Source organism: Lichenostomus cassidix, chromosome 3, assembly GCF_008360975.1.
Source record: "Lichenostomus cassidix isolate B80296 chromosome 3, HeHo_3.0, whole genome shotgun sequence".
NCBI lineage: Eukaryota > Metazoa > Chordata > Aves > Passeriformes > Meliphagidae > Lichenostomus > Lichenostomus cassidix.
The window spans coordinates 26,645,850-26,672,519 of record NC_139483.1 but is presented as its reverse complement, the minus strand read 5'-3'; the positions used below and the strand labels follow the sequence as shown (position 1 = coordinate 26,672,519).

Here is a 26,670-nt window from a genome sequence, read left to right as displayed (position 1 = left end):
CAGATTTAGAAAAACTGTTCTGAAATTAGACACAACCTTAAATGTCCTGACTTTTAAAGGCAGTGAGTATTCTCAGGAAGTCTCTGTGAAGGGAGAAATTAGAGTGAAAATTTCTCTTGAATAGCTTTGAAACTCTACAGTTTCAAAACACTAGGAGACCCAGATGACTGTGGGGACTTGGCATTGTGATGTGGAACTTGCTAGAGGTGAGCAGGGAAGCATCTCAAAGGCAGGTCTGCCTGACCATGGAAAGGCTCCACCTTGGCCTACATGACATGAGACTAGGACCAAAAATAGCATTTCTACTGGCACACTAAAAATGATTCTGTACTGAAGTGACAGCATGGCTGAATACCCTTCCACTTCTGAGGTGACCCTCCTAGGAGAAAGGTGAGACATTGTTGAGAAAACACTCGAATATTTCTCAGCCATCCCTAGGTTGAGGTACAAGATAAATGTCATTCTCCAAGGCTGTCAACATGAGCAAAATATTAGTTCCTTCAGAAGAGTTATACTCTTTCAGAATGACTCATACACATTTTTTTCTGGTTAATCATAAAATCTCTGCATGCATCCCTTCCCTTGGCTCCGAGAGGCTGCAGCTATCTATAATAACAGAAAGCAAGGCCATGTACCTTGTCAAGCTGAATATGCGCACAGCCTTATGCAAAAATTTGTGGGAGGACAGTATTTTCCTTGCACTTCCAAGGAACAGAGCATTTCCCTGCCAAGTGCTGCACAGCAGCTGACGCCATGCATGTGGCATTAATGAGCCCAGGGATGTGCAAAGCAACAATTCACAGCCTGCAGATGAGCACTCCGTTCCCAAAGTTAGCACCAACTTAGCAGCAGAAAAGAAGGGGTGAAATCCTGGCACTGTTAAGCCAGCAGAAGTTCTGGATACTGCCATATTAAAAGCTCTATTAGCAACTAAGAGCATCATGTGACTTGTTTCATTTCAGAACAGAACTGGGAGCAAGTGGGTTTAGATGTGAAATCACGCACAGCCGGTGTTTCAATGCATGCAAAATAGAAAGCACTTGTTCTTCCAATGGTGCCTGTAAATCTTCAGTAATAACAATTATTTAGAGGAACTGAAGAAACACAGAATCTAAATAAGATCTACAAATTGTATTTTATGGTATGGTAATGTAGCATATTAAAGTTCAGTCCATTTCTTTGCAAGCTCAATAGTCAATAAAATGATTTAATGGTGTGGGAGGCCTAATTTGCATAAAAAAGAATGAGAGGGGTGCCTTCTGGTTATGAAAGGAAAAGAGTGCTAAAATTTTTAGCTACCCAGCTAAAAATAGACATTAAAGGACATCGCTTAGGCCTGCATTAAAATATGTTTTCTGTAAACTCGTTTTTCACTTCTATTACACACTCATTTTATTTACAGATTAACAAGATATGCTTATGTAACAGAGAATAAAAACACAGCTAGAGGCAGAAATCAAACCCAAAAAACATGGGCCTATTAAATTTATCATGTGCAAACCCTCAGTGGTACTGAAAGTATCAAAATACCTGCTTTCATGTTACCTGGGTTAGCAGCTTCCTGACCACTGACCATCTCCCTATACAACCTAATTATGCTGTAAACAACATCTAACCAAATTAGCAGCCCTTGTGAGGAAGTTCTGTTATAGAGACATGGCACCCAGTCCCACTCCAAAGCAGAGGATACCTTCTCATGCTGACCCATCTATCTACCATCTGTAATTCTTACCCTGTGAAAGGGTCAATGCTTCAGGGCAAGCATTTATGAACCCGTAATGGTTGGACTAGATTGTTCTTGGTACTGACATTCTTCAGGGCTTTGAATCTAAAACCAAACCTCCTTGCTCTCTCTCACTTAACACCATAAAAACTTAAATAAATTTACATTCTGTTTTGAACTAAGAGCTCTGAATGCTACTGAGCAGAGAGATGATAATTCTGGATTTACCACTCTTCTGTTTATTTCTTCAGAGGAATAACAGAACCTCTGACTGTGAATGAATTAGGGAATTTAGGGAATTAAAATTAGGGAATTTTTCGGCACTTTTACCTACAGGTAAGAGGCAGTGCCCTGCATGGATGGGCAAAGGACAGGTTGAATCATGCACTCTCTCCTTTCATTCAGTTATTGAAGCCTGCGCCTGCACTGAGACCATGAGCAACTACCTAGCTGACTTCAAGGTTCAGCCTAGCACAACTCATTCCTCTCTCAGATCCACTTTATGTTTCCCATTTGTGCTCTTTTCAGTACTGTCCAACCTGTTCTGCTGTTCTTTCAAACAACTCTTGTCTCCTCTTGTGGCTATGGCCTCCTTTGTCTGGACTTGCAACTAGACTGAAGCACCAGTTTTAATCCAGGGCCCAGTCCCTGAGAGCGGCACACATCTGCACTAAGATTATTATTAAATTCTAATATAAGCTCCTAGTTCTTTCAGCTGTTTCTGCTAGCATTTAAGCGCCTCTACAGTGAATATCCTTAATCAAGTGAAAATTGCCAGAAGCGTATCATTTACTTGCTCTCCAAAGACCAGTAACAAAAGCACAAGACCAAGAGCAATTCCCAGAACACTGACAAAGCTGAGAGTCCTACAGTCAATCCCTTTTTTTTTGTCCAAGATAAAATTATTTGCAGAGTTCTGTTAGGGAGTCAATCAGAGGCGTAACAACAGTGCAATCCAGTCATGTCTGCATCACACTGCTCTCTGAGAAACAGAGCTGTTTAACATCACCTTGAACACTGACTCTATTTCCCATTTCAAAGCAGTGTCAGGAGTGGTACTGCTTGTCATCGCAGCAACAACTGTAATTCTAGCCTAAAAAGATCAGATTTGGAATGTTTTTCTGCAATGTGAACAACCCAAGAGTCAAAATTTTGTTCCTTGTGAATCACATTTGGTGTTATCCAAGAGACAGCACTTAATTCCCATAAAGCAGACTGCTCCATATCGCTTGGTTGGGTGTGCCTGATGGATCTAAAGCACTCTACTTTCGTCAACGCCAAAAATGTTACTGCATAGTGACACAGCCAGGATAACACAGCCAAATGCCCAGCAGGAAGGTATAGAGCAGAGCAGCCTTTCACACCTAAGAAGGTGAGAGCATCGGTGAGGATGTGTAGGAAAACGATTTCTGTTCCACATTATCTGCCTTCAGGAGATATTAATGCTTGTCACTGCAGGAGCCTGTGGCCAGCTGGAAAGACCCACTCTGAGACAACTCTGCCTTCAGCAGTGACTACTGAGCTATTACCATGACAAAGGGCTCCCCCACTGCCTTTCCTTTATGGCAGGTGAGGTTTAGACATTGTTTCATGCTATGACACACCTTCCACGCAGTAGCTTGACAATTCGTGGCAGATTAGACAGAAGAATCCTCAAGGCATATCCTGACTACAATAATCTCATTTGATGCAAACATTTGATACAGAAATGAAGTGCAGAAACTGCTGCTTGTTCCCATACACCTGAGCTCAGCAACTTGCTCTTTTGAATGAAGCAACTAATTTACATCCTCAAAGGCTCTCTGCATGCAAACTGAAGTCCAGGGACTGGCTTAAAAACTCCTAAGCTAAGGGGCTCATAGGGCTTGAAATGACCACCAAGCTTCTTTATTTACAAAGGCAGCATTAGAGTGAAAGTTTTTGGAAGCAGCACCAAAGTGCCATAAGCTACCTTCTATACTTAATGGTGCAGTCAAAACGTAATTACACAGCCCTGTCAAGTATAAATTCCTATTTTCTGTCTCTGGTAGGAATACATGTCCTACCTCTTTCTTTGCAACTGTGTACACTTTATCACTTGTCCAAACTTACTGCACAGATAAGGAAATGCTAATACCTTTTTGGTACCCCCAGTCATTCTCTAGCAGTGCAACACGTTTCTCTCCATCTCCTGGCAAATTTTCTACAGAATGCTTAACAAAAAGCCTTGGTAGCTGCTGCCTGTCTTCTTCACAGGTGAGTGTTCAAGACATAAGTGAATGTTTGCACATCCCAGATTTTGAGGAATGGGATGTGCTCTTTGAAGACTGTCTGTGTCGAAGGATTACCAGTCCACAAAGTTTCACATCCTTCTACAACAATCAGAAACATCCAGAAGCCTCAGGAATGGAGGAGGCAGTCCAAAATGCCCTGTACTGACAAAAGGCTGTAGGAATCCTTTTGACTTTTTAAATTCATTGTTGACAGAAAATAAACCAAACTGAAGAGTGTAGAACAAAACTTATTAATACCTCTAGAGGATGTTCAGATGTAGAGAAATAAGGAATTTGGTGATCTTTAGTCTCTACCACAAGCCTAGAACAGAACTTGCTAAGCCAGGAGGCCCAGCAGAACCACAGCTGGCTTCTTAATGTAATTAATAACATTTCAAAGGGGACCAAACCAGCTCACTTTAATATTTCTATCTCCAGCTGAAGTGTTCCTAATTCCTCCCTGTAGGTAAATACTGCAGGGGAACCATCTCTGCAGTACACCTTTATTCTCCTTAGTAACGGAAGTGTAATAAAGGACTCTGTCTTGCTCCCCCTCACCAGGCTCCAGCTTTTCATAGTGCTTTGTGTCACTGTAAAGAGACACAGAAATAAGCAGTGTTTATGAAGGTGAAGAACTCAAGCAGTGAATGGTGAAGTTCAAAACTTGAAGTTCTAAAATTTAAAAGCACTTTAAAAAAAGAAAGAAAAATATTAGAATTGGTTCAACAACCAGTGAGGCATCACAAGACAGTATCTGATCCAGCCACTCTGGCAATGTCAATAAAGATGTCTCCCAGACCTGATAAACACCTTTAACATCAGAGCTAATTACTTGGGGGGGCTTAGGATTGCTAAAAGCTTGGAGAAGGAAGAACGTTGAAGTGCCCATGCGCAGGCTGTGCAAACTCAAGCTGTGCTGGGCGAGCAGAGGGGCTGCAGGGGAGGGCCTGGCTGCACCCCTGGCTGCACCCCTGGCTGCTGCAGGGATTCGGCTCTGCGGCTGCAGCCTGCGCATTGGAGACTACAGCCCACTGGCCCTGACCACACGTGCTTGTGGAACAAAGCCCATCTCCTCTAACACAGCTTTTTCCCAGGAACTGACCCATATGGAATAAAATAAATAAATCACAAGTGTTTTGCGAAGGGGAAGAAAAAAGTTCCTGCTGTATATAACTCGGGGGAGCAGATGTTTTTCCATTAGCTCACTGTTCTCTGCTGCACTGGCTCTCTTTGCGTCTCTTGTTTGTGGCATGTTCAGTATGATCTATTTTTCCTAGGTTAAACTTTAGCGTGTTACTGAGACAGCAGGTAGCCCACTCCAGCCCCACTGTGAGTACATGGAATGGGATCCCACTAATTTTTCTCTAAATGCTCCTTTAAATTAGCCTTAGGGTCTACCTGGTGAAGTTCACAGGCTGAGCTTAGCAGGCATTTAGCCAAACTTAGATCAAATTACCAGACCTACTTTGCTGTGAGTGGCCATATTTGGTAAAGTATTGGGTTAGTCAAGAAGCTAAATTGTCAGATATAAACTACTAGTAAAGACAAACAAAGTGGACCCTGTAGTTATAAGTAAAGCTTAAAATAATACAGTAATAGGAACTAGAATATTAGAACTCTTATTACTCTAAAATGCTCTGTATAAATAGAACATGCAGTTATTACTGCCTGGAAACATAATCAGACATACTTCAGATAAGAAATCATTCCAGTTACCCAAAGAGCTTAGAACTATTAACACTATTTCTTTCCAATACTGACATGCTTTGCTCTCTGGGTCAAAAGTGATCTTATAAAAATGTCGAATGAAGGTAAATTTTGGTCATAAATTTGAACGATTTCAAGTATATTTTCCTTAGCCAAACAGCATGACTGTTTTCTAAACAAAAAGGATGAGTACTGGCATGATTTTTAAAAGTATTAGCACTAGTAATCTCTAGGATTCCCCTTGCAGCTTTTCCTGCAGGAAGAGGGAGGAATTAACAAGCTCTACCATGCCACTGAAGTTCCTTCTCTGTTCTCAAAATTGAATTCAAGCTCTCAGACATGAAAAGTAGAACAAAGAGGAGAAACGAGCATATAGATTGCATAATGACCACCTCTCCTGGAGCTGCACCACCACAGCATGTGCACTGTAGCACTGTTCCAAAGTACTCCCTGAAATGAGCTGTTTCTCAGACACAGGGCCAAGAATAATGTTTAGGCTCATAAATGTTAAAGTGTTCCGAGATGACTCTTTTTAAGCAGCCATTACATTTGAGAGGGCTAGGGGGGGTTATTGTTAAAAGGGACCAGACAAGCTATGTTAACAATCTTTGCTGCAGAACACTTGGAATCAGAATATGCCTATTAGTATTCCAAGCATGCCTGCTGCAGAAAATGGACAACCTCTCAAGTCTTTGAGGACAGCACACTACACTTCCAAAGCTGTGACTACCTGTGCAGACAACAGGAAGACATGGAAGCCCACTAAGGAAATGTGTCAAGTTCCCTGCTGCAGATGACTGTACTGCCAGGTGGTCCTATAAGAGATGGCTGGACATGAGATTAACGGTGAGAATTCATTGTTTTATTCTGATGCACGAAAGAGAAAAGGACTTTTTCTAGAGACCACAGACCCATCAAGCAGCTCTTTGTTTACAGGAAGCTACAAAAAATTAGCTTGCCAAAGATTACTAGGCTTTGCCGCAGGGAAAGACAAGGTACAGCATCTATTACAGTGCAGCACATTTGGACTTAGCAGCTGCACATCCAAAGATGTTGCTCTATTGTCTTCCCTACAAAATTATGCTGGTCACAAGCCCAGAAAAGTTATAGATAAAACCACTAAGTCTATGTCCTCTTATGTATGACATAAGTACCTTTATGACAGCACAAAAGGGATTAACTATTTGCACAGGGTTCATTTTCTTCCCTTCAGCCACTGTCAAAGGAACACATATTCTCATAAGCTAATTGTGAAACCCGTTAGAGAACAAGGGATCTCCAGCTTGGAGGGACTGAGGACACTTCTGTCCAAGGCAGAGACTCCTACTGCAGCTGGAGGATGATACTGTAAGGATTCCTCTATGCAAGCATCACAGCTTGGGTGGATAGCTACCACCCACTAACAGTCCCTTTTGCAAGTCTATGTGCTGGCTTTGTGGCCTGGCCTGGCTGCTGGAGGGCTGTAAGTGCAGCCCCACACAGCTGGGGGATAGCTGGTTTTGTGTGCCTCTTTGCAATCTCAGTGCAAAAAGTTCTAACTGGAGCAGCTGGTTGGTACCAGCAGTTTTCACGCCCTGGAATATGAGGAGGAATGGGAACTGTACTAGCCCTAATGGAACCCAGGCAGAATTGCAACCTGGCACTCTCAATCCATATCCGGGCACAGAGACACAGCCAGCTGTGTCCTGGAGTGTCTGAGAAGGACAGATGCTTTGTTATAAATTTACTGTAGTATGAGGTTAGGAAATTGTAATAATTTTATCTACGGATTTATGAGTCATGCTAAAAAGGTCAAAGTGTTAATGACAACAAAAACAACAACACACGAGTCATTTCCCAAAGGCAGAGTAACATTTTTTTCCCTTTGGAGATAGGACACTGAGGTATGAAAAAGTTAGGCAACTTGCCTGGAGCCACAGGATGAGTCATTGATTGAAGAAGGACAAGTCCAAGCTAAACCTGATAAAAATCTACAGCATACTGATGCAGACCTTTCATGAATATCAAGGGACTCCATATGCAGCAACTGAATGTTACATTAATCTCCTGTTGCTTTCTACCGCCATTAATTTTGGGGTGAGCTGTAATGCAAAACCACCTAACTACCTCAACTTCCTTTAACCATGCATTTCTGTTTAATTAGTTGTCTATGAAATCTCTCTATTTTGGAAGTAACTAACTTCGTACAAGTACACTTGGTCCTCCTATCCCCTCCTTAAAGATGGGAAAGATTCCAGCAGTGAAGGTCAGTGGTACTCTTTGGATTATTCCATCCACTAGGCCCAGCATAAGATAGACCCACCTCCAAGAAGTCCTCTAATTATTCAAGCACTATGCCTTTCTCCATAGAGAGTAAAATATGTGCATCTCTCTTCATCCCTCAGGATACCAGAATGCAGCAGCTTCCACACTACTGTGAGAAGAGAATGGCCAGTACCTCAGCAGGAGCTCATTAAGCTGCATCCGTAGCAATAACTGACTCCAGTAATGAAATTACAAAGCAGTCACAGTACATGTTTTCAAAATATCAATCCTGAATCAAGTCCAGATAAAAGTAAGCATGAAGCAAAACAAAGGTTTAAAAACTGATAACGCAGAAAAGTTACAGCTTATAAAAATAAATTCTACCTAAAAGAATTAATTAACACCTTTCAGAAAGGCACTCTATTCACACTGGAAAGCAATCATAGCAATTCACAGCAAGCACTACTTCTTTATTGCTTTTGTCTTTTCAGACAGCAGCAAAAATATAAACTGCCTAGAGCTATCTGCAGGGTGATGGACAACAGACACCTGACTTCTCACCATAATAAACGCCATTTATTTTGCTTCCCGCCAGTCTTCTCTGCAGCCTTAAATCAGCAGTATAAACTGAATAAAGCAAAATCTTGCTGGTGGTTTTGAAGCCCACAGCACATCAATGAAATTTACATCCACAGAAGTCATTAAGGCAAACACACATGATTAACTTAAAGGATGATGCATTCCATAAGGTGACTTTTTTTGTTCTTTAATATTAGTCAAATTGTAGCAAAAACAATGTCATATATTTTGTTCTAGAACTAAAGTCTAATTGGTAGGAAATTACCCACAAATACAGCTACAAAATTCTTTGCTAAGAAGTAGGGTAAGACTGCCAGGTCTTATGTGAGAACTGTCAATTGCATAGATTAGCTAAATGAGAATTTGAAAGGTTCTCCTGCATAAAGAATAGAAAACCATCAGCAACTTTCCAGGGGGTTCCGTTTTTCTTTCTTCATTGCAAATGGTAAGACATCTAATAAGCAATCACAGCACTCAAAGGTAATTTCAGGCATGCAACTGTGGGCCCAGTTATAAAAGAAAAGCTGTGTCTCTTAAAAACAAAATTGCAGGGTCAGAACTCCATCAGTTCTGAAATGCTGGAATGCAAATGGCAGAATGTGCTGGGCAACTCTGTTCCTCACCAAACATCCTATATAGAACTCCTCCATGGGTTTGGAGATCATTTGTGGATAGAGTCTCTCCTCACTGTCTTCCCTTTATGTGCTCTGTTGTACCACTTCTGCATTAGTGTCTCAAACTGATACTCAACCTACAAGACCTTGGGAGGTTCAAAAAGTCTAGGACAGAGTGGAAGACTTGCTTTTTCTAATAATCTTCACTTAGACCTCAGGAGAGACCAGAAAGCTCGCAGTCTAAACCACATTTAAGACATGGTTTGCCTAGTCTTATTACAAGGAAGCATGTAGGAAAAGGAGAATAGAAATAATTGTCCCTGTGAACTACCATTTGTTAATGAAGAACTACCTACCTTCTTTTTCAAAAAGCACATTATAGTGATGACTGAAGTCTTCTGTATGTTTTGGAAAAACAAAGGTGAGCTGAAAAATCTTACACTATAGTATTTTTTTTTGGTCAAAACTAAATAAGTGGTGTTTCAAAATCCATCTGGGATAGACAGGCAGATTTTCTGCTCGAATAGAGTGATTTTCAACTCATGACTTCAACTACTCTGTTAATACTTATGTCATTTGATTCACCACTGGAGGGAAAAAGGAACTCCACGTGGCCCATGACTTACCAGCTTGTAGCCAAATTTGTTCAAGAATTGTCCATAGCTTCATAGGTCCCTGCTTCATTGTGCTGCTCTGCATAGTTATTTCAGACATGGCCTGTTCCAGTCTTGATGCAGCAATGGAAGAGGCTCGTTGTGATCCTAGGAACCAAACAAACAATAGTTTTGTATTTTATACTTCTTTAGGATATTTCTTTGACTCGTTAAGGCAGCAGGTCTGATCCTCCACTCACTGCATCAGTTTTATGTAGTAAGAACTCTAGCTGAATTTTGGCATGACAAACTGGAGAACCGTGTTTTATAAAAGGTTAATTTACTAAAAAAACCCAATAAATTATCCAAGGGCTGCAGCTCAAACAAGCAAATTAAGAGACAGACAGTGATTTTATAAAGGTCTGCTTAGCATTCATCAAGGAAGCAACCATATTTTGCTCATTTAGGAAGCAGCAGTCTAGCACCAAATATCATCCACAAATACCCATTTTATAAGCACAGTCACCATACAATTACAAAATGTGCCCCACTAAGATAAAAAATTCATACAGCATTACAAGGTAGGTTAGCCTCATTCACACAGCACACACATTTCAAGTGACATCAATATTGTTCTCCTGATTTAGAGGCAGTGTGGTTTTTCATTTAACCTTGGGAGCAGAGAGTTCAGAGCTTTGACTATATTAACCTTTAGCATGCACTGTAACATTTACGCAAGAATAAAGTATTTGGCACCCACATCTCTGAGACAAAACATCACATCAAAAGTTGTCCCAGGAGGGCTGCATGGGCAGAGACCACGTTCTCCAGTCCAGCAGATGGGATTATATTGGTGAGCTGACCTCCCAGAGGGGTATCAAGAGGGTGGTAACAAAATAAGAAGCTACAAAATGAGATTTCAGAGTTGGCTTTGTAAAGCTTTGAGAAATAAATATTTTACTATACATAGGATTGAATGTGATTTGATGGTTGATAAGCTCTTTCTCTGGAGAGCTGCTGGGACTGCAGCACTTGTGTTGATTAGCATTACTCTTGAATCTGTCGTTACAGGCTGACCTCACAAACCACAAGATCCTAGAGTTAAAATCCCGCTTTTTCTCTCCCACAGCCACAGGGCATATGCACTTAATGGTCTCTCTGAGAGGGACAGCATGCTTTTCCAGCTGGAGTGTGCTGAAGAGAGGTTGCCAAACCCCACCTCCTCACCAGCAGACCTACACATCACCCTGTGGTCCCCAGCCGTGGTCCCCCAGCCATCTCCGCTCCGCACGCTGAGCAGGGACCCAGCCTCCTGCCAGGCATGAGGCACATTTCTGCCCTACACCTGTGCTTTGTGAAGTGGGACATGGTTAAGCTTATACTTAACCCGAGGTAAGCATGTCATGGCTTGGGAGAGACCACAAGTGCAACTCCAAGCCCAGGACTGCTATGGGAAATATTTGTCCTATTATCTCATCGCTAACTAATGTCATTCATCTCAAGCAGGAGAACTTCAAAACAGGCCTGCAGCAGGCACCTCCCACGGCTCCCTTGGAAAATGCAAATGTGTTCTTCCCAGATGCATTTCTTAAATTCCTACATATTTTCAAAGACATTCCTGATCTAATGTTCCAAGAGATGACAGTGCAGTAATGTAGCAATTACAGCCTTAACGCTATGGGTAAAAGCCATTCAGCTTTGCAGGGAGAATTTATTGTATTTAACAGTTTATTTAACTGATCCACCTTCAGCCTGTTTCACTGCACGAGATTCCTCCCCCTGCCTTGCCCACTCACACTCCTCTCCCCCGTCCCTATCTCCACCTGTGAGAAATTTCACCGAAACTCCCTGAAATTTAAGTCAGGCTAGAGCTGTTTGACACAGGGAAAACAACCAAGCATTTACCCCCAGCCATCCAAAATACACACAGCTTCTCTGCAGTGCAGAGACAGGAAAATGGACACATGAACAGCTAGTGATGTTATTAGGAGAGCTTTGAAGTTAGGGCAGACTTCTTGCCTTCTAGATTGAAAAACTGGGAAAAAATTACATGTGCTTTTTGGATTCTGCAGTCAGCCTAATCAGATTCTTATATTAGCATGCTTTGAAAGCAACTTTCAGTATCACATTTTTCTGCCAAGACTGCCCTCTCCCAGGGAGGCTCTGTGGAGCTGTGTTTCTTGCAAGCACCCATATGTAATGCTGTGCTGTTTGCACTGGGTGGGCAGAGGGGCTGCTGTCTTATTCACATCCTCACAGAGCTCAGGGAAATCCTCTTTTCCTTGCAAATCAGTTCAAGAAAACTGTATCAACTGTAAGGCACCTTTGTGCATTTTGGAGAGCTTCACACACTGCCTAAGTAGATCTAGTTGGAATCTACTAAAGCATCCTTCCCTCACAAAGCAGACTTTACAGAAATATAACAGCACAGTTGCTCTTACAGAAAACCAAGTTAGCTGCTCCTATTCTTATCTTCCTTAGCCCAGTAGAGGCCAATAGGGGAATTTGAGATTGAGACTGATCCTGCCCAGTGCAGTGGGCATCTGCACAGCCAGAAAAATGAGACCTGAGTTACTCAGCGATTTACAGTGGAGGCTCTTTGCACTTAACAGCCCTTGGCATTCCAGTCCTTCAATGTTTAGCTTCTTTTCCTTCTTTTCCAGCCTACACGAGGAAGCAAAATATACTAGGCAGAGACCACACCATCCCTGCCTGGCCTCAGACACAGATACACTCTTTGTTCTAGACTCATACGTGCCAGATGATCGGGCTCTCTTCAACCAGCCCCCACCTCCACTTTTGCCACCGCTGTTCCTGCCCATCTCTGCTGGGATGCTCGCAGGAGTCCTCCTTAGAGCTTGTCTGACCAAGTAAACTCTGTAAGAGAAGGTTTTTGCCAGCCTGGCCCTTCTGGACTGAAAGGGGCTCAGCCATGCCTGAATCTCAGGCAAGCAACACGGTGCCCCTGGGGGTGGGCTGATGGCTACTGGAGCCACAGAAAAGTTCACCTCTAACTCAGGCTATATTCTGAGAGACGAGGTCAGCATGTGTCACACTGGCAGGACTCTGACCTGGGGGTGGCAGGGGGAGATGGAAAAACTTCAAGCAACATTAAAAAAAAAAAAGTATCTGAATGTCTCATTATATCTCTTCCTAAAGAAACATACATCTTTATAGGCTAAAAAAACCTCCCTACAAAACCTGTCTCGCAGAACTTTAATGTCATGCCTCAAAATACATGCAAATGTTGGCATAAGAAGATATCACATCAATTTGTTATTTTAGTGCAGTCATTTTATCTATTTAACAGCTCCACTAGACAGAATATAAACTTTGCATTTTACAATAAAGCCCTCCACATATTTTGGAAATAACTCATAAAAATAACAAACTGATTTTGTTGTGATGAGCTCTGCACATAAGCCATACAAAACATATCTAAATAATTTTAAAGCACTGTTCTAGGGTGTTTTAAGACCAGAAAGACCAAGTTTAATATTTTGCATTTATGAGAAAACTGCTATCAAAATAGAAATGTAGCTCAGTAGATTTACTAGGCTTATAAGAAACACAAAATTCCCAAGCCTAAGTCACTTCAGGCAAAAGCATTATAAGATAAGACTAAATCAGAAAAAGAATGAAACAGCAAGGCAGCTGACTGATATCAGTGAATTTAGTTAGAAACACTGCTTCAGTTAGGAGAAGATGAAGAAAATAAAGAGGAATTAATCTTTCTGGCAGCAAACCTAAAATTCTGGCACAGCAAATAATCTTGTTGTGGTCTAACTGAGGGAGAGGCCAGTGTCAAACCCGGCCAGAGGAACCCCCACCCTTCAGTGATGAGCCCAGAGATGACAGAGCGCCTGCGCATTTCAGCGATGCTGCTGCGTGCTCCCGGGGGATTTCACAACAGAGAGCAGTGCCTGTTCCAACACGATGCAGAAATATCAGACCTCCTCCCTCCTTCAAAGCAGGCAGACACAGCCCCAGCTCAGGAGAAGCACAAGGGTGAGAGGGGCTAGAGCTGTACCCTCCAATCTCCCCACCCCTGTCATCAAAGAGGCTCCCAAGAGGGACAGCAGACTCAGCTGCCTCCCTTCTGCAGATGGAGAACAGCAGCACGAAGAGCCTGCAGGGAAGGGAGCCACAGACCCCTGCTGAAACCAGCCAGTGCCAGCCCCACATTAAGGTGGGTGGTGTAATTTCAGCATGAGCTCCATTCTTACACCCATTGTGGGGGCAACCATGTTAGCATGGAAACCTGGATTCTCAGAGTGGAGGAGGAATACATTTCTTGGCTAAAACCAAACTGCATTCAGTGCAAATCACTTTAGGTGCATGAAAAGCTAGTTCAAAGCTTGTACTTTACATTAATTTGCCCTTTCTGGCAGGCAGCACCATGGCATACAGCACACAGCACAATTAAGACTCAGACAGACCCTAATTCCCTAGAGACCCATGAGACTTTTATGTTAGTTCTTTTTCCTTGTCCAGTTGCTGAGTCTGAGGTTCACTTTCTTTGCAAGTGCTTCTTCCACATCCACAAGGATAGACATCTGATTGCCTAAAAATGCCTCCAAGTTGAAAGGCAAGTTTCTCACATTATCATCTTATTTTGCGTTAGGGTTTTAAAGGAAGTACTGAATATCACGAGACTTATGATAAAAATCAAGTCAGCAGCACTCTCTGAAATCTTCCTTTCCCCCTTATTGCCAAGATCAGCTTTGATGTCTCAGTTATTTCCATCTGACTGTATCTGCTACTGTGAATATGTATTTACCATATAATAAAGCATCACAAGGTTTTTGCACAAATCCCAAAGCAAATCACCATCTAATAGGAATTGACACTCTCACTCAGCCTTCCAAAACCAACAATAGCAGCTGGCTTGATCAGGACATCTAAAAATGATTAAATGGGGAGGCAAGGAATAAAAAAAAAAGAAGGGACGGAGTAATACAGTCCTTGTAAAAGGATAGTGAATTCCCATCTAATACCCTTATGCTCATCTTAGTTTTGTAAGAGAAAGCAGAAACTCCTCTCTGTTTTATGCATGGGGAAGCCACAATACAGGCAAACCATAGGGACCCATTCTGCAGCAGAGCTGGCCATGGAGGCAGACTTGGACCTCCTGACCTACAGCACAGCAACACATGCAGACCCACCAGCCTCTCTAAAGAAAATAAAACATGCATCTCTCACAAAAGCAGGTGTTCAGGACAGGAAAGCACAAATCTTGTTTCCTTACCAGAATCGGTATCATGAGCGTCTGGCAGAGTGAGATGTATTCCATTATGCTTTTTGATTATTGGTGTGTCAATCACAGTACTTTCTTTCTCAGAGCCACTGTAAAGAAACAAAATGGTGTCACCTGGACATCTTTCAGTGAAGAAATGTTCCTCTCAAAGCAGGCAATAGTTTAGCTGCCATGAGAAGTGAAAAATCAAGGTTTCCAGTTGTGTGAGTCATCTTATTGAATGTATTAACACCTACCCCACTGCCAATGGACAGGGAGCTCACAGACTGCCCAGCAAGGGCTCCAGGGCACATGCTGGTATTTAGTTTACTTGGCCAAAGGGAGTCTTTGAAAACTACTGGACAAGATGCAAACTACTGGACAAGAAACGTTGGCAGCTAGAAGTCAGACCAGAGGAGCCCACTAGCAGACCCACATCTAGCAAGAACCACTATCTCTTGGGCTTGTCTGCAGAATAATTTATTCACAGGTCTGCTGTGCTGATCCTTTTGAAACAAACCAATTACCACCTCCTACCCGGGTGCTAATTTCTTCATTTTTTCATTTCAAAGGGCTTATTTTCTCTCCTTCCATCTTTGTCCTGTTCAAAAAGAGGAGGAAGATAAAAGCTACCACATAGCACTACTTTATAAAGCAGGGAACCTCTGGTCTGTTCTACTAGACTTCTGTCCTCACAGGAGAGGCCTTACGAGAGACTCACCAAAAAAAAATCATGTGCCTAACAAAAAAATCACTTAACACAGATCTCCTGAGCCCTCCTGTCACCACATAGCCTGCCATCCCCCAAGGATCAGTGGTGATGATATCTCCTCTCATCATCCATTAAGGAACAAAATACCAAAAGGAAAAGTGACTGCCCTGGCTACTTTTTCTGGCACACTTCCAAGCCTGCAGCTCAGCCTTTGGACAATATTCCTTCCAGGAAACAAGCTGTCAGAGAGACATGATTGGTGTGGATGCTCCTATCTTTCAGTCTGATGAGTCCTTTCATTGGGATTGCACAGAATTCCCTTGAATTTGCATTAATCTAGCAGAAGAATTATCTTGGGACTGCTATTTGGTTTTAAACACAATTATTCTGTTATCACAGAAAACAAAAGCAAAAGATAAACCAAGTCTTGTCTTTCCCAGGTAACAATCTAAGACTGAAAGCCACTTACTGTCATTCATCACAATAGCAATCATATTTACAAAAGCTAAATAACTTTTTACTTGGGCTTTGAAATCAAACATAATTGTTTCTCTAAATGCACTCTGAGTTCTTGGGCACTGCACCCATGGACCAATGGACCAATTGGACTGCACCAATCTCTCTACTTGAATGGTTTTTCCTTGTCTGCCATACTGGTCTCCACACTTATAGCTCATTTGAAACTATCATGTAGTGACAGATAGAAGGGAAAATTAAATTCTCTGTCCTATTACTCAGCCTTACTTAGACAAGATTGACCCAAACATAAGTGCCCTGGCTGGGAGCTGCTGGTGGAACTGTAGGGGCAGCTATGTCTTAGTCCTGTGTAAGCAGGAATAAGGCAGCTGCACTTCCAAATATTATTGCCATGAGGCAAGTGCTGCCTCAATGCAGCAGCCATCACCACGGCGTCACTGTTTAGGCACATGCTGAAACACTGGCTAATACAGTGTACTCCTGCTCTAAAGTGGTGAGATTGGAAAGGTGGTGAGGTGAAGAGATTGGAAAATTACAGGCTGAAAACCAAGTGTAATGCATTGTGCAAAATAGTCACCCCCAATGGCTTTGTTACCCCAGAGAAGGGCTGAAAATTAACTACCCGTTAAAAGCTGCAGCACAAAGCCTTCAGCCAAGAAACCTCTTCCATGCACTATGGAAGGGACAGTAGCCTGATTATTTACTTTCTGTATATAGCACTGGAAAGGCTGACAGCAGGACATTGCCACTCTACTGACCAAGTTTTTGAAAGGTAGTTGAGACAGTGGACAAAATGGTGACAAAAATGCTGAGGGGAACACTTGATTGTGAGACTGCAGAGGCACCGGTTTGTCAGAGAGAAGGCAGGAGGAGACTTGAAAGGGCATATGAATAGCTGCCGGGGATAAAACACTGGGCCTTTGACAGACTTGTTAGACTGTCAGAGTCATGGTAAGATTGCAAACCCAGGAAACTTAGGCCAGAAAAATGCAACTAAAGTGCCATTTAATTGTGTAGGCAATTATCTACTGATTGAACTAGTAAAGAGTACTGGGTGCAACAGCTCTCAGCTTTGCACAAATACAACCTTCTCTTTTGCCAGAGGCCCTTAAAATGACTTTGCCCAAGTCTCACCGGTAAGAATTCCCCTCAAGCTCCTTTGCAAGCCCTACCCAGAATGCTTTACATATTTGTGAGCTGATACTGCTGCAATTTGCTTAATAAAAGGGGCTTCCTGGGTCACTGAATCCAGTCTAAAACTGCAGGTACCAAGCTGATTCTTGTTACCTTTCAAGCAGTACTTCCCCATAAAAAACACCTTATGATGTATTTTTTTGAGAAAGGAAAAAAAAAAAGCCCTGCTGGGAATAGCAGTGAAATACACATTAGAGTTCCTAAAAGCAAAAGCAAAGCAATTTGTTTTGTTTAGGCTTCTATGGCTAAAGCTTATCAAAAGCCTCTAAAGCTATCACATCTTGGGTTTTTAAGTTTAAGAGCCAAAGCACAGCTTGGGATCCAAATGCAGTCCAAATGGCTGAACTAGTTATTTGTCTGTTTTCCAATGTACTCTCTACAGTCTCAGGCTTGCAGCCCCTCCGCAAGAGTAAATCTTCCTCAGTCATAATTGTTCAGTGTGGATTTGATCAGCTTCATGAGGACTATTCATGGGTATAAAGATTATTCATGTGAGAGGTACATGATTGAATCCTTAGCTAAAGATACTAATAGGCCTAAGGAAATCAATGATTCAAGTCTGTAAGAGACCACTGTTGCTATGTAAATATCTTGATTTTTGTGTTTGGTCTGCTGCTCATTAGCTAAACCAACAAGAATTACTAATAATCCCTCAAGGACAACTTGTATATAGACATGTACCATTCTGTACATATTCTTCTGGTGTTTATAAAGCTTATGTAAATGCATACAGGAATTGGGGAAAAGCTCAAGCTACATCACCCTGCTGTCTTGACTGTTGCCATCAAGCATATTGTCCTTCCCATCAAACACAACCCCTACGGACATTATGGGTGAGGGATCTTGGTTTAACATTCCCAAGACATTGTCCACTGGTACCTTGACTACAGTAATATCCAAAGGGGGTGGGGAGGAAGAAAACCCAACTCCGTATCTTCCACACTTTATAAACTTTACCTTTTAGTGGGACAGCAAATGAAAGGGAGGAAACCGGAAACACAGCATTGTTTGAATGCAGATTTACTAGGACAAGGGCAGAGAGAAAGATGCTACATCCTTCCCTTCTTTCCTTCCCCAGTTAGCACCAGGCTGTGCAACCAGCGTGCAACTACAGCATAGGAGTTTGGCAGTGTGCCTTTCCTTGGCTTACTCACTTCAGGACTGTGTCACCCCCACACATTCCTGGGTGGTGCCAACTACTGCAGGCTGAGAACAATAGCTCATGAAAGCTCAGCAGTACTGGGGAAAAAGAAAATCTTCCCTCCATTCTGGACATCCAAATATGGATAGAGATGTTTAGACATTTGGACCAGAAACTTGTGGTTCAAACTGCTTCTTCAATATTCAAATACTGAGGTTTGGTTTTGTTGTTTGTTTTTTGGTTGGTTTTTTTTTTTAATAATGGCTATAAAAATTTTGCCTTTAAAAAAATCACTGCTAGAAATATTACTTATTTTTTAAACAGTACTGTTCATTACCCTTTTTGCAAAATAATCCAAGTATCTAGAAAATTAAAAAAGATAACCGCATTGCCAATAACAAATCTGAACTTGATACAGTGGAGAAAGCCTACCTGTGCTGTAAAACATTGTACACCATCTGCCACATCTGCAACATATGTCTGCATGTCACCAGAGCCTGTGCAGGTCCTTTATGTATCCATTCCAGTTTTACTTTGGTGAAGAGTAAGCTGCAAGATGAAAAAGAATAACTCCTGTTTTATTGGCATCTCATAAAAGTAGAGAATCAGTATCACTCCAGCGAGATCCTGGCAGGCAGCATTTTTACTTGCTTTGTACATTCAGCAATAAAAGAAAACACTGTAGCACAAAACATTTCATTTGGCTCAACTTTGATTCCCCACAAGGAGATGAGAGGATTAACAATATTCCTCAGCTGCAGTCAAATTTGCGTCACAAAGCCGGCAGGATGGTGTTAAAAGCAAAGCATTGCAAAGCTAACAAGGTGAAACATACACTGAATCTCATTTTATTTTGGACAGTATTAAAAACAAAAGAAAAAGGAATTGCCCAGGCTTTCTTGGTCTGGCATCTTCTTTAAGCACTGGCTTATATAATAAATTTCAGACAAAAACCCCAGCACACTTAACATACACAGATAATTATGTAATGCCTCACAGGAAGGAAACACTTTTTCTTAACCCCAGCTGGCAATCATCTCATGCCCCCAGGCAAGACAGCTGATAGCCTTGTACATTCTTGTTCTAGGTGGTGTAACTGCTGCTACTATTCTTATACCTAGAGAAGACGTACTTGCACAGACCGCTGGAATTCAGCAGAATTGGGTCACGCAGAGGTTAGAAGACAGATTTGGCAATGACACAACCTACCACTTGCTGCCAGCATGGCTTTTAACACCATCCTTCACTACACCCATTTTATTTTAATTGCAAAGATTATTTAATTTATTTCTTCTACACTGATGCCATCTTACTTCTCTGCTTTAAATCTTTTCACAAAGTCGAATATCAACACAATTTTAACTCACTTGGTATGGGTAGCAATTAATCCCCTGGAAGCACATATGTGTACATACATGCATGCAACAACAGCTGAATGTTAAAAATCCCAAAAACAGTTTTGTGAATGTGACTTGCAGTCTCATGAGGAATGCAAACTGCTTCAGAAAGAGACAAGAACAACTGCAATATACGATGTTAGAGAAGAATCTGCAGCTGAGTAGGAGATCCTTCACTTGGAATAATTAGAAATCTATTGCCAAGACTGTGTGGTACATATCTACAGGAATGTGCTAAAATAGCAGTTCCATTCAGCATTAACAAAGATTAGGGTGGGCATTTGTGCTTTGGGTTTCTCGTTTGGTTGGTTGGCTTTTTCTGGGGGGTGGGGATGGTAGTGACAAAAATGTAGCCCAACTGTATCATCTGCTACAGTGAAATCTGCTCATGGCTGCTGGTGCAATTTTTGACCTCATAGAAAAAGCATTCAGATTCCTCAGGTACAAACTTTGACTAGGAAAAGAAGATCAAGATTCATAATCAAGGGAATTTGTCTTTGCCCTTTATTATTTTATGTCCTTACTCTATATCTTTGATTCTTTTGTTACTGATCTGAGCAAAACAAATACCGATAAAAACATCATCTGCTCTTATGCTGACCCCCTAACTGAGAGGAAGTGCCTTTATGATTGAGGTATTTGAGGCTGATACACAGACTGATCAAAAATTTTGCTGAGACAAAGATGTAACAGGGGATGCACTGTTAATAAAAACGAGTCTGAATTCAAAGGAGTGGTTAGCAATGAAACTGCCCAGTGATGCCTGCTGCTCTGTATCCCTAGTGAACTGGGCTCATAAGAACAAAGCTTGTCTCAATGCAACAGAATATAGAACCAAACACTTGTGTACAAGGAATATACATCACACTACAAGATGGGAAGTTATACCCTGGAGTGCAACGGTATTACAAAGGACATGAAGTTCCTGAGCAACAATGACGTTAAGATGTTGAACAACCCTTAGCATCCATATAGAGAAATGCAATCAGGTAGGAGCTGAAAGATGTGGCTATTCCTGATCACAGCATCAGCAAGACACTTATCACAATCCTGTTTCTAGTTCCTGCTCTGTGATTCCAGAAGATGAATAAAAATCGGATACAGTTCAGAAAATGGTTATGCAAGTGATCTGAGGGCTATAAAAACGTATTTCATCAGAGGCTGAAGAGGCTCCGCTTATTTGGTTTAACCAAGAAGCAGCAAAGAAATTATTTTGCCCCATCCTGCAAGCACATATGTGGAGAAGTATTTCATTGTGAGTCTTTGATCTAAAAGAAAAGATACCAGAGAATCTAAGAATTTGTTGGAAGCTGAAACTAGTCAAATGGAAATTTTATTATAAGTAAATGCATTCACATAACTATCAAGGAGAATAATCTTTGCAGCAACTACCTTGTGTGCTCAGTAAATTCCGTAGTCATTAAAGCCTTTTCAGCAAGGCAGGATAACATCTGGAAAGCAATGGAAGTGTACAAACAGAAGCTGTGGCTTTGACGCATAGGCTCTTGAGTGAGTTTCTTTGGACTGCACTGTGCAGAGGGGTGAGACTGTTGCCTTTCTTCTGGAAATTATTAAAAATATTCTTTTAGCCCCAGAAACAAGCATATTGAACAATTTCTGCTATTCTAAGCATACAAAATAATTACAAAACCCCTACAGACTTTCAAAATGAAAGACCTTCAAAAGCAGTGTACAGCCCTCCCTGCAGCAGAATGGTGGTCAAGAAGACTGAGGCCCAGAGACAGTCATATTACATCCCTGAATAACACCATGCTTTGGAACATGGTAATAGACCACTCAGTATTAATTAAAGAGAAGAATCTAGTAACAGTCAAACTCAGGGGCAGGCGGGTTACATTAAGGGTTCTTTCTCCTTTTCACATAAGTAAGGACATAGATAGCTTATCAGCAGGCAATTAAAATCACTACATTGTATATTTAAACATTGTATTTAAACATTAAAAATACAAACCAAGCATTTCATCACTCTGCTGTTTACTGCTTCCAGTGAGTGTATATCAACTGCTTTGGATGAAGACACAATGTTCTATCTCAGGAGAGAGAACAACTAATGAATTAAGGGAAAACAACAAGTCTCTCACAAAAACATAATGAAGCCACAATACTATCATGAGTCATAAGGCATGGGCATACTACAGGATCTTGGAGATACCATGCTCTACTAGCTGTTGTGGTAGTTCACCTTGGGAATAGTGTCATCCATGTTATTGTGCAGCCTTATAATAAACCAAACCAAAAGACAAATGGAAAGAATATAAGAAGCAAAAGGAATCAAAGCATGCCAATGGCAGTAGTAAGCAATGCAATTAAACTTGATAACTAAAAGGTGGAAATACAATCAGGATATTAGGCTGCATGCACTATACACTGTTAGTATTTCTCGGTTTCTAATAACAGGGAAAGTAGATAAATACATAGAGAAAACACTGAACTGAAGTAGTATCACTTATCTCAAGCTTATAATTTTATTACTAAGCTAGCACTCTTGCTACACATAAATCTAATGAGTATTGTGTCATATCAGTGTCTGTGCACAATTTCAGGGGCATAAATAAAAATTACTTACACACAACAAAAAACAAAAACACCACAAAACAAACCCACCCAAACCCAAACCAACCCCCCAACCCCAAACCCCACCCAAACCCCAAAAACAAAACCCACCCCCCCCCACACCCAAACCCAAACACCCCCAAAACACCCCCCCCACAAAAACCCCAAAACACCCAACCAAAACCCCCAGGTCTCACCTTATTTTATTTTCTTAATATCATTGTACATTTGTATGATGCTTGTAGTATTAAGCAGTGTAGACTTTTAAAAAGATTCAGCATATAAAAACAGCCCCAAGATTATCAATATAGCCATTGGTAATTCTATTAGCCTGTGAATATGAAAACAGATTTGGGCTAAAGCAAGCATATAAATTGCTACTACATAAGCATAGGAAAACAAAGCAAAAAATACACAAATTATTTTTGTAATGTGTATGATTTCACAGTCAGTAACAAAGGAAAATAACCAGTACTTAGTCTTGATATGAGACTCTAAGCTCCCTGTCTTAGAAGAGATTTGCTTTAACAGTGCATGTGGCCAGTATGCAAAGGCTTTTATTTCCTGATGTAACACCAGGCTCCTGCCACAAGCAAACACACCATCTATCACTCTATCACATTAACACTAACTATGGCAAATTGAAATCTGCATACAGTCACATTTGGTGAGACCTGAAGCTCTGAAAATTCAAAATTAGGTTTCCCAAGTATAAAAATTTCAACAGTATAAATTACAGGATCACTACAATATGCCACATCTTGACAAAAAAAGGTAGACTGGAATCCTGGAAGACCTACAAAAATTTTCAGGAGCAAGAAAGCTACTTGGATGATTTGAGAAGGCATTCAACATTTGTTTTCATAAAGACTGATTTCAGTTGCTTGCACTCATGATGTCTCAAGGCCTGACCAAATACACCTATCGAGCACTTCCAAGAGTTCTTCTAATCCTACACAGCTAAATACTTAGCCTTTAAGTTTTTTAATACTACCCATGAAGAAAAGAGGCAATTCCTTCCATTCATGGGCAATTTAATTACTGAGGTTTAATAGCTAATATTTATTATCAGAGGATTTCACAAGTGCATATGGTGTACTATAAATGCTTTTGAGCACATCTGTGGAAGTTGTAAGTTGCTATATATAGCAATAACCAATTGAAAGCTTTATGGATGCTCTAGGACTCTATTAAGATTTATTAATCAGTTAATTATTGGGACTTTTAAAATCTGCTTTTAAATGGTTCTTAGTATCAAATGTAGCCCTTGGACTATACATTTATACAGCATCACAGTGGGATCTGTGTCTTATCACTTGACAAGCAATAAATACTGCCAGTATTTATTATATATATACTATAACTCATTTTAAAAGGTTGAGAGACTAAATTAGGACTAATGAATATTATGTAGTCATTTTTCTATATATTTTGCCATTCACGGTCTGCTTAAAACCCATCCAATTTTTCAGAGCTTATCAGCAGCTGCTCAAAGATCTACACATCTTTGAGCTTTATCAGATCAGTGCTGTCACTCCCTGAAGTTTTTCATTATTTACCCAGATTTGTCTACCTACACACACAGCTGCTGGATTATTTTGGATGCAAAGGAAATGCAAAGGAAACAAAGCAAACCACCAAAGCATGCAGCAGTGTATCTCAATTCACCAGACAATTGTGTACATTAGCATGAAGATACTGACCTTCTCCAATTAATAGGTGTACTTTGTTCCTCTCTTTTGTTAAACGACAGGATGCACGTGCCTGTTTGTTTGTTTGTTTGCCGCGAGAGCAAAACCAGTGACAGCTCCAAGAGCAGCAAACACTGTGCCTGGCTGAAGGGGCAAGGAGCAGCAAAATGCCACTGGACAGCAGAGACCAGCTCACCCTACTACCTCTCTGAAGTCCAGATACACATTCCACACCAGCTCCAACGAAAAGCAGGGGACTGCCACAACCTGGAGTATGCCTTCCGAGGAGCTGTGAGGCATGGACTCAAACCCCCAACACTTTGATCACTAACTCTTGAATCAGTTTCTTCTCCTTTAAGGTAATGGATACAAAAGGAGGATACAGGTGAATACAGGACACAAACTGATCTAACAGAGCTGGAAAGAGGATGAGAGACAAGAAAAATGATCAAAGTTTTGGAATGCTTTTGATATACGAAGATAGTACACAGACTTCTCAGCCTGAAAAAGAGGCTGACAGAAGACATGACAGATTGATAAAATCATTAATAGCATGAAGAAGATCAGGAAGTCAAAGCAATCTGTGTTGTTTCAATGAAAGAAGGAATATCCAATAAAGCAATCAAGCAGTGGATTTAAAATGAGCAAATGAAGTGCTTTTTCATACAACACAAAAGTAAAGTGCAAAACCCATTGCTGCAGGATGTTCTGGAGCAGACACATAAATATGTTCAAAAAGGGATTAGATAAATTCACAGATGACAGGCCCATCAAGGGCATTAAAGACAATCTAATGCAACCTCTGGCTCCACAAGCCTCTGAACCAATCTGCTGGCAGAAGCAGGGATCACATATGAGGGTAGGATCATCCTATCGCTGTTTCTAAATGCTTTTCCCTGTGCATTCACCAGATGCCCTGCTGAAGCCAGACAAGCCCTTAGTTTGATCAAGAATGGCCACTCTTACATTTTGATATAGGAACATGACTACAGCCCATGTTCTTTTTATAACCCAAATTGTCTAGTCTTGTTTTATCTGCCAGTGGAATTGTAGTATCTTCACAGAAAATCAGTTACTCAGTTTCCCAGTTACTGAGTTTAGCTTCAGTGGTGAGTCACCTATACAAGTCAATTAGATAATGGATACTCTTTCACCACAACTGCTATGGTTTCATTAACCTTCATACAATACCTGCTAATGCCCCAGTCAAACTATCAATAAGAAAAAACAGGAGGCAGAATTGTAGAGCTGCTTTTAATCCCCTGTGTTTTTGTTGATAAAATCAACATCAAAGTTGCTGTCTTCTCAAATAACTCTGTGCTTCTTGCAGTCTCCTGACATTTAAGGGCACATTCTCTAGTTAAATTAATGCCAGCAACTCTGACTGCAACCTCCTTTTATAACTTCATGCTGTGCCATGTTATCTATCACTTTCCCAACAAAAATAAATTGATCATATACTTTTACAGACATACAGTCCTCATTTTTATGGCTCCCTGCCCATTTAGCCCCCAATATGAACAAAAAAATAAAAACAAGAAATCTGTCCCCATGCCCATAGAATTACTGACTTCATCTTCCTAGTCGAGGGAAATTAGTAGACTCGGAGCTGCCACCTCCTCATTTAAAGAACGTAGGGCCCAGAGATCAGTCCTGCATGACAACAGCAATTCAGCTAATGTTGCTCCACAAACCACAACCACTACAGCACGGGCTGAAAACAACTTCCAGGGTGGTAGATTCTAGCCTATTTAGAAGTTAACACAATGGAGACAATTTGCTAGGCTTAGCCTTGTGGCACAAGGCACCTAGATGGTTCTTGATTATAGAGAAGGAAGGAAACATAAGAAGAGGTGATCAGGAAAGCCACGATCACAGATGCACCTGATAGAGAAGGGCCTCCTGTCAGTCAGATGAAGGTCCTGCCCAGGGACTATGCTCCGTAACTGCACAGACCCAAATGCCTCTTCCAAGACAAATGTATCTGCAGCCAGACCAGCAACCTCATGCACTTATTTCAGCATTCAGGTCTATCAGATTCACTTCGGATACACAGAGCAACTATGATACTATGAGTATTTATGTGGATTCAGAAAGTGCCCCTTACAATGAAAGGGGGTCTTGTAACAACCTCATTTATCTGCTAAACCCAGGCCAATTGTCACTTGAAGGAAAAGCAACAATTAATTAACAGTCTGGAAAAAGCTAGCTGATTTGCTTGGAAAGAAAAAAAACCAAGACAATGAAATTCTTTTTTATCATCACTTGGCTTCAGTATCAAGACATATCTAGTCATACCTAAGAAAAGGTGGCACAAAAAAGGGTGGTAAGAATTGTCTGTGTTTCTTCTACTTAAGTCATTACTTTTGAATCCCAGACTTGTGGTCTTTTGCTTTTTATTAAGAATATAGGAAGGGAATTGTTAGCAGAGCTTATAAAAACACTTGTCTCACCCTGTGTTACATAGGATCCTTTGGGTGATACACCTGAAAAGAGCTTTCATCTTCCTGTCACCCTGAGGAGGAACTGCCAACAA

The 26,670-nt window shown here is 41.1% G+C and overlaps 1 protein-coding gene across 2 annotated transcripts in view; it reads right to left on the bottom strand.

Annotated features, from left to right (window-relative positions):
• The window catches only part of TTC7A (tetratricopeptide repeat domain 7A), a 189,619-nt gene that overhangs the window by 41,004 nt on the left and 121,945 nt on the right, over positions 1-26,670 (bottom strand). For both annotated transcript variants that reach the window (XM_085055027.1, XM_085055025.1), the window contains 3 exons: positions 18,905-19,021; positions 14,961-15,058; positions 9,746-9,880 (listed from right to left, as the gene is read on the bottom strand). In XM_085055027.1, coding sequence (XP_084911153.1) covers positions 9,746-9,880; positions 14,961-15,058; positions 18,905-19,021 — 350 coding nt within the window. The remainder of the gene's footprint in view (positions 1-9,745; positions 9,881-14,960; positions 15,059-18,904; positions 19,022-26,670) is intronic.